Here is an 11,921-nt window from a genome sequence, read left to right on the forward strand (position 1 = left end):
CCTCCTTGATTAAGTTTATTCCTAGGTTTTTTTCTTCTTTTGATGCAGTTTTAAATGGAATTTTTTTTTTAAATGGGATTTTAACTTTCTGATATTTCATTATTAGTGTATAGAAATGCAGCAGATTGCTGTATATTAATCTTGTATCCTTCAGCCTTGCTGAATTCATTTATTCTAAAAGTTTTTGGGTGGGGACTTTAGGGTTCTCTGTATAGAGTATCATGTCATCTGCAGTCCCTTCCAATTTGGATACCCGTTTTTCCCTTGTTTGATAACTTTGGCTAGTACTTCCAATACTATGTTAAATAGAAGGGGTGTGAGTAGGCATCCTTGTCTTGTTCCTTAATTTAACTGGAAAGCTTTCATCTTTTCACCATTATTATGTTGGCTGTGGGTTTGTCATAAATGGCCTTTATTACGTTGAGATATGTTCCTTCTGTACTCACTTTGATGAGAGTTCTTATGATGAATGGATGTTGAATTTTGTCAAATACTTTTTCAGCATCTATTGAAATGATCATGTGGTTTTTGTCTTTCTTTTTGTTAGTGCCGTGTGCCACATTAATGGATTTGCGTATGTTGATCCATCCTTGTGTCCCCAGAATAAGTCCAGCTTGATCATGGTGTATGATCCTTTTTATATGTTGTTTGATTTGGTTTGCTAATATTTTGATGAGGATTTTTGCATGTATATTCATCAAGAATATTGGTCTGTAATTTTCACTTTTTGTAGTATCCTTGTCTGGTTTTGGTATCAGGGTAATAGTGGCCTCGTAGAATGAGTTTGGGAGTGTTTCATCCTCTTTAATAATTTGGAATAGTATTAGAAGGATAGGTTTTAGCTCTTCTTTACATGTTTGGTAGAATTCCCCAGTGAAGCTGTCTGGTCCTAGACTTTTGTTTGCAGGTAGTTTTGTTATTGGCAATTCTATTTCACTTCTAGTAATTGGTCTCTTCAAATTGTCTATTTCTTCTTGACTCGGTCTTGGCTGGCTGTATGTTTCTAGAAATTTGTCTATTTCTTCTGTGTTGCCCAATGTGTTGGGATATAAATGTTCTTAGTATTCTCTTATGAGTTTTTGTATTTCTGTATTATTTGTTATTTCTACTCTACTCTTTTCATTTCTTATTTTGTTTATTTGGGTCCTCTCTCTTCTTCTTGGTGAGCCTGGCTAGAGGTTTGTCCATTTTGTTTATCTTTTCAAAATACTGGCTCTTAGTTTCATTGATCTTTTCTATTATTTTTTAATCTCTATTTTATTTCCTCTCTGATCTTTATTATTTTCTTCCTTCTGCTGACTTTGGGCTTTGTTCTTCTTTTTCTAATTCTTCTAGGTGGTAGGCTAAGTTGTTTGAGATTTTCCTTGTTTCTTGAAAGAAGGCCTGTCTTACTGTGAATTTCCCTCTTAGAACTGCTTTTGCAGGATCCTATAGGTTTTGTAAAGTTATGTTTTACTTTTCATTTGTCCCAAGGTGTTTTCTGATTTCTTTGATTTTAGCATTGGCCCATTGGTTTTTTAGTAGCATGTTGTTTAGTCTCCATGTGTTTGTTCTTTTCCCATTTTTCTTTCTCTAGTTGATTTCTAGTTTCATACTGTTGTGGTCAGAAAAGATGCGTGGTGTAATTTCTATCCTCTTAGATTTTTTGAGGCTTTTTTGTGACTTAGTATGTGGTCTTTCCTGGTGAATGTTCCATGTGCACTTGAAAAATGTGCATTCTACAGAATAGAATGTGTATTCTGCTGGTTTTGGATGTAATGTCCTTTAGAGATCAGTTAAGTCCAACTCGTCTATTGTGTCCTTTAGGACCTCTGTTGCCTTATTGATTTTCTGTCTGGATGATCTGTCCATTGATGTCAGTGGGGTGTTAAAGTCTCCTACTGTTATTGTATTAGTGTCAATTTCTCCCTTTGTGTCTTTATTTATTTAGGTGCTCCTGAATTGGGTGCATATATGTTAATGACTTTAAGATTTTCTTTTTGTATTGATCCCTTTATCATTATATAATGCCCTTCTTGTCTTTTGTTATATAGCCTTTGAAAAACTGCTAATCCTTTTAAAAATCATCATAAAGAGAATTAATCATAATATCTTTTTGTGAAAATAGGAGTGGACAAATTTTGTATTTAAAGAACTTAGAAGGTCAGTTAAGGAAAGACAAAATAAGCTAACTTCAAAAGCATCTTAACCTGGAATTATATTTAAAACAAACCAAAAAAGCAGTGTGAGCCATTTCACGTTTGAAATTTTATCTAGCAGTGTTAAATAAAAAGCTTTCTACAGAGTAATTTGGACTTGGAATATATGACTGTAAATTCCAGGTGGTTGCAGATCTTAATCTTTCTTTTCTTTTCATTACTATTGCCCTAGTACCATTGACTGCAAAGGCAAATAGGATATACCTAATATTTTCAAGTGAAGGAATGAATAAAAAGTCTGTAAAATATTCATAACTTTTATCCAGAATTTAAGAAAATATTTAGGGATATGTGTAAAAATAGCTCAAGTGAATTCAGCAGTGTAACTCATAAAATTTACAGGATTCTGAATGTTTAAGCAGTAGAGGATTTACTAAATTCTTAATAATACACCAGTAAATCAGATTAGGTTGCAGGGATTTAAATAATGTAGAAGATTTAATGATAAACTACATGAGAAGAATGGGATAAAAATATCCTATTTTGTAAAAACGTATTATGTATGCATATTTTTGACTAGAAGGATATACATCAAGATTTTTACTGCACTCTGTGGATGTTGATATTATAAGTGTTTTATTTCCTGTTTTGCATATCTAGTTTTTAAAAATCATTTAATATGGTTTTATAACAAGGAAGACACAAGTCTTTCTCCTTTAAAGCAAAAATTTAAAAGGAAACTGCTTATTGAAATGTTTTCTATCTAAAGCATCAACAATCACTTATAGTGGTTAAGAACTACAGTGTTCAGAACTTTGTTCATGTTTTATTCCTCTAGTAATGATGGTTGTTATTCAGAATAATCATATTGCCAGCTAAAATTCTCACCACAACCTTATTTTAATGTACTTATATTATCCACATTTTTCAGATAATATAATTAAAAGTTATGGAAGTTAAGTAATTTCTGCAAGGTCACATACCTAATATGTGAAGGGGGGCCAAGAACACAATCTGGCTGACTCTTGGAAGCCCCTACTCTACTTGGACTGGGGTCTCTGATTACACTGGGCATAGTGAGCGTCTAGAGTTCCTTCATTTTATAGTTTTGAATATTGGAATAAACCCCACACTCCTAATATACACTAGGAGCACAGCATAATCTTAAAGCACAGGTCATTGCTTGAATGTCTTAGAGTATGGAAGAGAAATTCCAAATAACAAAGAGTTCATGGTTTTGAAACATATGATGATGATGATTTATTTAAGAATTATAGATGAGTTTAATTCTGAAAAGGGTAGAGTGAATATATTCTCATTGGGGAAGGTATTACTTATGTATGTGGGATTTTATTCTTTTCAATTAAAGGAGGAAACAAAGAGAGATTACAGCTTCCCAGCTGGCCTTGAAGACCATATTTTAGGAGAGAATATATCACCTAACACGAGTATCTCAGGGCTGGTCCCTAGTGAACTTACCCAGAGCAACACAAGCCTTGGCAGTAGCAGCAGCAGTGGAGATGTAGGTAAACTGCATTACTCACCAGGTAAGGGGAAGGATCGTCCTTTCTTCTAATTTATAGAAAATTAATTTTTAATTTATGCCCATACTTCTTCCTCCCTGCACCATACACACAGTAAGCCCCATTTGTTGAGAGGATCTGATATAGTCACACCATATTATCACTGTTATTTTATATGATCTACAAGTACTGTAGGCACCCACTGAGTTTATTTTTAGTTATGTACATTTATGGATTCTACCATTAGTTCTCAAACTTTAGGGTGTCTCAGAATCACTTGGGGAATTTGTTTAAAAGTATATACAAGTATCCAAGCCCTAGGTTAAAACTTCTGAGACTTAATCTGTGGGATGGGACCTTAAGAATGTATATTTTTGACCAGCTCTCCGGGTGAATCAGATATTTACTAGAGTTGGAGGATTTCTGTGTTATATCACTGAAATTTCCTAGTTCTGTGTTATTTTTTAAAATTGTAATTTTATTCATTTTCTCCAACTTTCTATTATGAAAAATTTCAAATAAATTTCAAATATCCTAAAAAGTTGAAAGTTGAAAGAATCATATAGTGAACAAGCATATGTTCTCTACCTAGATTTAGTTAACTGTTGTTAACCTTTCCTCTGTGTATGTACATAAGTACATTTTGATACTAAACCGTTTGAAGATAAATTGCAGACTTCATGATATTTCCCCCTAAGTATGCATTTCCAAAGAATAAGGACATTTATGATGTTTACTTTTCTCTAGGTGAAATTCCATTTCCAAGAGGCATAAAAGGGCAGGACTTTGAAAAGTCAGATCATGGTTCTTCTCAAAACACCAGCATGTCCAGCATCTATCAGAATTGTGCAATGGAGGTAAAAGTTCTATATTCTGTCCATGATAAAGTGGCTGTAAACATATTTTTATTTCAGAATGGCATTTAACAGAATTCTGTACCTTTTTGGAAAGAATAATAAAATAAGTCATTTTGTTGAATTTGCTTGATATCTTATGTAAACAAGGCAATAAACTGGTAGTTTTACCTATAAAGTAATTGAATTGTTATTCCAAGTGTGATCAACAAAATAAATACAATTCTATGTTTGTCTCAAGAGGATGGCCTATTAAGACTGATTTTCACTGTGGAGGTTCTCAGTATGTGTACTTTTCTTCTCTTAGGTTTTGATGTCAAGTTGTTCACAGTGCAGAGCTTGTGGAGCTTTAGTTTATGATGAAGAAATTATGGCTGGATGGACGGCAGATGATTCAAACTTGAATACAACCTGTCCCTTCTGTAAAAGCAACTTCTTGCCTCTTCTCAACATAGAATTTAAGGACTTGAGAGGCTCTGCAAGGTTAGTATTGTAAAAGTTCCCTTAAAGAGGTAAGCGTCCCCCAAGAGGCATGACTCCTGGGGGAAAAGTGAAATAGTCATGGTATGCTCCAGGTGTTCCTTTCCTCGCCCTCCTGCACTTTCAGTATTTGAGTAGAAAATATTAATAATGTAGGAGACCGCTTTTCCATTTTATTTAACATATGATTATCAGTAGTAGTTAATTCTCGGAGCTAAACTTTATAAATTATATAATTATTACATAGATTATATAATTATTATAGATAATTCCGAACTCTAACGTTAGTCATTATTTTAATATTTCTGCCTCGATGACCTTGATTATGTGCTCTGGAGCCGCCCCCGCCCCACCCCCCAAAAAAAGGTGGAAGGGGCTTTAACTCTTCTCTTCTCTTAACTTTGTTGCCCCTTTATGTTGGTGCTCTGTACTGTGAAATGACCGAATTCTACGCATTGGAAAGGAGAGGCTGATCTATGATCAGTCATTAAGTAATTGAGAGTTTGGTAACTGTATGCTGACTTAAAGTACTTATACTTAATATTCTATTTGCTTTATGGAACGAACTATCTTTATCTACTTTTTAAAAATTTCCAATCACAGAGGTGTCTCCTATTTTTCCTGTTAGCTTCAGTGTGGAGCTGAGTGAAAGCATACTCTAATTCCTGATGCACTGTCATCATTGGTTTGTGCAAGGGCCCTCTTTTATTATCTTCCTCCCGTCACCATTCCCACTCTTATTATTTTACCCAACAAAAACATTGATCCCGCTGTGTGTGATAAATCCTTGAATATATAACCTTATAAATAATGTTGTTTTGCATGATTATGTATTTTTAACGTACATGATTAGAATGATGCTGAAAATCTCTATTTCTTTTTATTACTCAGTTTAAAATCTGAGTTGCTATATGTACATCTAATTTATTCTTTTTCTCCTATAGGAAGTTAATACCTCATTTTACTTACTTGGATATTTCAGTTGCTTCCAGTTCTCTGTTACTGTAAACATCACTGTACTGTTGCAGTACACTGCAAAATATATGTCCCCTTCTGGACTTATGAAGTAATTTCTTTCAGAATAATAGTCTTAGGAGTGAGATCATTGGGTTTTTTCCATACATGATTTCAATAAACACTGGAAGGTTGCTTCCCAGATGGCTACACTCCTACTTGTAGTGCCCCAAAACTCTCATTTCTGTACATCCTTACCAGCATTTGGTATGATCACTTTTCTGATTTTGTGCTCTAATGATATAAAGTAGTATCTCATTTTTGTTTGAATATCTCTGAATATTAGTGAGTTTGGATATCTCTTCATATGCTTGTTAGTTATTCCAGCCATTTTCTATGAATTGCTTGTTTATGTCCTTTGTCAATTTTTTAAAGATTTATTTTTTTAATGAGGTAACATTGGTTTATAATGTTTTATAAGTTTCATGTGTACATTTTATTTCTACTTCTATATACACTACAGCGTGCTCAACACCAATAATTTAGTTTCCATCTGTCACCATATAGTTGATGCTCTTTACCCATTCCATCCTCCCTACCCCTCCTTCACCTTCTGATAAGCACTACTCTGTTCTCATGTTTGTTTTTCTTTGGTTGGGTTTGTTCATTTATTTTGGGTTTTTGTTTTTTATATTCCAGCTATGAATGAAATCATGGTATATGTCTTTCTTCATCTGAAGTATTTCACTTAGCGTGATACCCTCAAGGTCCATCCATGTTGTTGCAAATGGCAAATTTTCATCTTTTTTATGGCTAAGTAGTATTCCATTGTGTATATATACCACAGCTTTTTTACCCATTCATCGTTGACGGGCATCTAGGTTGTTTCCATGTCTTGGCTGTTGTAAATAATGCTGCAATGAACATAGGGGTGCATGTACCTTTTTGAATTAATGTTTTCGTACTCTTAGGATAAATACCCAGAACTGGGCTGGACCATGTGGTAGTTTCATTCCTAATTTTTTCAAGGAATCTCCATACTGTTTTCCATAGCGGCTGCACCAGTTTACATTTCCCACCAGCAGTGTATGAGGGTCCCCTTTCTCCACATCCTCACCAACACTTGTTATTTCTTGACTTTTTGATAACACCCATTCTAACAGAAATGAAGTGATATCATACTTTGGTTTTGATTTGCATTTCTTGATGATGATGTTAATGTGGTTTTTTGTTCAGCATCTTTCATGTGCCTGTTGGCCATCTGGATGTCTTCTTTGGAAAAATGTCTGTTCAGCTCCTCTGCCCATTTTTTAATTGGGTTGTTTGTTTTTTTGATACTGAATTGTATGGGTTCTTTATATAATTTGAGTATTACCTCCTTATGAGATACATCATTTGCAAATATTTTCTCCCATTCAGTAGGTTGTTGGTTTGTTTTGCTGATGGTTTCCTTTGCTGTGCAGAAGCTTTTTAGTTTGATGCAGTTCCATTTGTTTATTTTTGCTTTGTTGCCTTTGCCTGAGGAGACATATTTAAAAAGACATTGCTAAGACTCATGTTAAAGATTATACTGTTTATATTTTCTTTTAGGAGTTTTGTGGTCTTGAAGTCTTTAATCCATTTTGAGTTGATTTTTGTGTGTGGTGTGAGATAGTGGTCTAGTTTCATATTTTTGCATGTGGCTGTCCAGTTTTCCCAACACCATTTATTAAAGACACTATTCTTTCTCCATTGAATGTTCTTTGCTCCTTTGTTGTAAATTAATTGTCCATGTATGCCGGGGTTCATTTCTGGGCTATCAGTTCTGTTCCATTGATTTTGTTTTTTGGCTGCGTTTGGTCTTCATTGCTGCACGCAGGCTTTCTCTAATTGCTGCAAGCGGGGGCTACTCTTTGATGCAGTGCAAGGGCTTCTTATTGCAGTGGCTTCTTTTGTTGTGGAGCACAGGTTCTAACCGCGCGGGCTTCAGTAGTTGCAGCACTGGGGCTCCGTAGTTATGGCAGTTGTGGCTTGCGGGCTCTAGAGCACAGGCTCAGTAGTTGTGGTGCACAGGCTTAGTTGCTCCGTGGCATGTGGGATCTTCCCAGACCAGAGCTCAAACCCTTGTCCCCTGCATTGGCAGGCAGATTCTTAACCACTGTGCCACCAGGGAAGTCCCTGTTACATTGATTTTTATATCTGTTTTTCTGCCAAACCAGGTTGTTTTGATTACTATGGCTTTGTAATATAGTTTGAAGTCAGAGAGTGTGATATCTCTAAACGTTGTTCTTTTTTCTCAAGATTGCTTTGGCTCTTCAAGGTCTTTTGTGGTTCCAAATAAATATTATAATTTTTTGTTCCATTTATGTGAAAAATGTTCTTGGGATTTTGATAGGGATTGCCCTGAATCTGTAGATTGCTTTATGTAATATTTTTAAAATTAGGTAATTAAAAAATATAAACATTTTAACAATATTAATTCCTCCAATCCATGAGCACAGAATATCTTTCCATTTATTTGTGTCTACAGTGTCTTTCAACAATGTCTTATAGTTTTCAGTATAGAGGTCTTTCAACTCCTTGCTTAAATTTATTCCATTTATTTTATTCTTTTTGTGGTGATTGTAAATGGGATTGTTTTCTTAATTCCCCTTTCTCCTAGCTCATTGTTAGTATATAGAAATGCAACAGGTTTTTGTTGGTTTTGTACTGTGCAACTTCACTATATTCATTTATTACTCCTAATAGTTTTTTGGTAGATTCTTTAGGCTTTTCTATATATAAAATCATGTCATCAGCAAACAGTGAGTTTTACTTCTTCCTCTCCAATTTGGTTGCCTTTTATTTCTCTTGGCTAATATCTGTGGCTGGGACTTATATACTAGGTTTCAGCTTCACCTTTGAGTATGATGTTAGCTGTGGGCTTGTCATATATAACCTTTATTATGTTGAAGTATGTTCCTTCTGTACCCACTTTGTGGAGAGTTTTTATCATAAATGGGTGTTGAATCATGTCATCTGGTTTTTCTGCACCTACTGAGATGATCATATCATTTTTATCCTTCATTTTGTTAACGTATGTATCACATTGCTTGATTTGCAGATGTTGAACCATCTTTGCATCCCAGGGGCAAATCCCACTTGATCACGGTATATGATCCTTTTAATGTATTGTTGGATTTGGTTTGTTAGTATTTTGTTGAGGATTTTTGCATCTATGTACATCGGAGATATTAGCCTGTAGTTTTTTCTTTGTGTGGTCTTTATCTGGTTTTGGTATCTGGGTGATGTTGGTCTCATAAAATGAGTTAGGAAGCGTTCCCTCCTCTTGTATTTTTTGGTATAGTTTGAAAAGGACAGGTATTAAATCTGTAAATATTTGGTAGAATTTACCTGTGAAGTTGTCTGGTCCTGGTCTTGTTTTTTAGAAGCTTTTCAATTACTGCTTCAGTCTCTGTACTAGTGATCGATCAATTTGGATTTTCTCTTCATGATTCAGTCTTGGAAAGTTGTATGATTCCAAGAATTTGTCCATTTCTTCTAGGCTGTCCAATTTGTTGGCATATAGCTGTTTTCATATTCTTATAATCCTTTGTATTCCTGTTGTACCCATTGTTATTTTTTTTCTTTTGTTGCTGATTTTATCAGAGCCTTCTCTCTTTTTTTAGTGAGTCTAGCTAAAGATTTGTCAATTTTGTCTATCTTTTCAAAGAACCAGCTCTTACTTTCACTGGTCTTTTCTTTTGTCTTTTTAGTCTCTATTTCATTTATTCCCACTCTGATCTTTATTATTTCTTTCCTTCTACTGACTTGGGGCTTTGTTCATTCTTCTCTTTATTTTATTTTCTTTTTGGCCACGCAGCACAGCTTGTGGGATCTTAGTTCCCCAAACAGGGACTGGGCCCTCGGCAGTGAGAGTGCAAGAGTCCTAACCACTGGGCCAGCAGGGAATTCCCGTCTTGAATATTCTTGATATTAATTCTCCGAAGAGCAATTATTAATTCTGATGTTATCCATTAATTTTCCACCTTACGATTTGTGCATTTGGAGTCTTGTTTTAAAAGTTATTTCCCATCTGTAGTACATGAAATTTTTTTCCTGAACGTTCTTCTGTTAGCTTTATATTTTACTTGTGATATTTAGGTTTTAAGTCCATCTAAAGTCCACCTTTGTGTATTATTATAGAGATCCAGCTTTATTTTTCTCCATATAATGAGCCAGTTTTACATCCTTCCTTCATTGATATACAGCGTCATCTTTATCATATATCAAGTTCCTATGTACACCTCATTCTGGTTCTCTGTTCTTTCTGTCAGTACTGTATTATTTTTATTACTCCTTATTTATGATGTCTGGGTGGTAGGGTAAGTTCCCCCTTATGGAAATTTTTTTCTTATAGTTACTTATTTTTGCATATAAAATTTTAGAGTAACTTTGAGTTCCTTAAGAAAAAAAATCCAGCTGAAGTTTTCATGGGATTGAATTAGATTTATAGATTTATTTGGGGGAAATGGACATCTTCAGTATTATTCTGCTATGAGCAGAATAATATACCATCTTATATACCAATAATATACCATATACCATCTATGAGCATGGTATATATCTCCATTTTTTAGATATTCTTTTAATAGAGTTTTAAATTATTCTCCATATGTGTTTTTTGTAAAATTTAAAAAAAATTTCTTCATTTTATTTATTTTTGGCTGCATTGGGTCGTTGTTGCTACACGTGGGCTTTCTCTGGTTGTGGCGAGCGGGGGCTACTCTTCGTTGCAGTGTGCGGGCTTCTTATTGCAGTGGCTTCTCTTGTTGTGGAGCAGGGGCTCTAGGCGCGCGGGCTTCAGTAGTTGTGGCACACGGGCTCTAGAGTGCAGGCTCAGTAGTTGTGGCGCACGGGCTTAGTTGCTCCACAGCATGTGGGATCTTCCCAGACCAAGGCTCAAATCCATGTCCCCTGCATTGGCAGGCAGATTCTTAACCACTGTGCCACCAGGGAAGCCCTCTCCATAAGTTTTGTACTTTTTTTATTAATTGTGTTTCTTAAGCTTTTGTGGTAAGTACCTTATTTTATATTCTAATTGAATATAAAGGAGCATTATTGATTTTCCCCCCTAGGATGTCATTATGGAAGATTTCCAACTGACAGCCAAGTTTAAAGATCATCTTTTTTACAGTAATACCCAAATATATACCCCTGCATTCTACAATTAATGTTTTACTTTACTTGCTTTATGTATCCCTCCATCCATCTTACATTTTTATTCATTTAAAATAAGATGTAGATGGGGAATTCCCTGGCTGTCCAGTGATTAGAGCTCTGCGCTTCCACTGCAGGGGGTATGGGTTCGATCCCTGGTCGGGAAACTAAAATCCCATATGCCCTGCGGTGCGGCCAAAAAAAAAAAGAAGAAGAAGATGAAGACGTTAAATCACTTTTCCCACAAAGACTTGAGCGTTCATATAATTAACTAGAGTTCAGTATTTATTCAGTTTTTTTCATTTAAGGTAAATTTGATTTGTGCAAAACAAACCCTTACCAAGATACAGAACATTACTATCACTTTAGAAAGCTCTCTTAATGTCCCTTGTAAGGTGAAACTCTCACCCCATCCCCACCCAGAAGGAGAAAGAGAGAGAAAGATGAAAATAAAATTCTGAATGAATAGAGTGGAGAGGAAATGACTAGAGACAAAAATGGAGATTCATAAGGGGGAAAGGGTATATAAACAATCATAGGTTAATACATGTTAAAATGCTGTTCCTTTTTTTTAACTAAGAAAATTAAGGAAATATTTTGCTTTCCATCTTCCTTCATAGCTTTCTTTAGAGTCTCTCAAAAACTGAAGGCATCTAATATTGAACTATAATGACCTGCTCTAGACCTTTTCATTTGAAAAGTTTGGGACAAGAGAGGAAGAGAGAATGAGAACAGGAGTGTGAGTTGTGTGTGTGTGTGTGTGTGTGTGTGTGTGTGTGTGTGTGTGTGTGTGT

The 11,921-nt window shown here is 35.0% G+C and overlaps 1 protein-coding gene across 3 annotated transcripts in view; it reads left to right on the forward strand.

Moving 5' to 3' along the window:
• The window catches only part of DENND4C (DENN domain containing 4C), a 128,119-nt gene that overhangs the window by 99,778 nt on the left and 16,420 nt on the right, over nt 1-11,921 (forward strand). For all 3 annotated transcript variants that reach the window (XM_027105936.1, XM_027105937.1, XM_027105938.1), the window contains 3 exons: nt 3,508-3,685; nt 4,409-4,518; nt 4,823-4,998. In XM_027105936.1, the coding sequence (XP_026961737.1) occupies nt 3,508-3,685; nt 4,409-4,518; nt 4,823-4,998 (464 nt within the window). The remainder of the gene's footprint in view (nt 1-3,507; nt 3,686-4,408; nt 4,519-4,822; nt 4,999-11,921) is intronic.

This window comes from Aethalodelphis obliquidens, unplaced genomic scaffold (genome assembly GCF_003676395.1).
Source record: "Aethalodelphis obliquidens isolate GAN/ISIS:26980383/991018 unplaced genomic scaffold, ASM367639v1 scaffold7, whole genome shotgun sequence".
Lineage (NCBI taxonomy): Eukaryota > Metazoa > Chordata > Mammalia > Artiodactyla > Delphinidae > Aethalodelphis > Aethalodelphis obliquidens.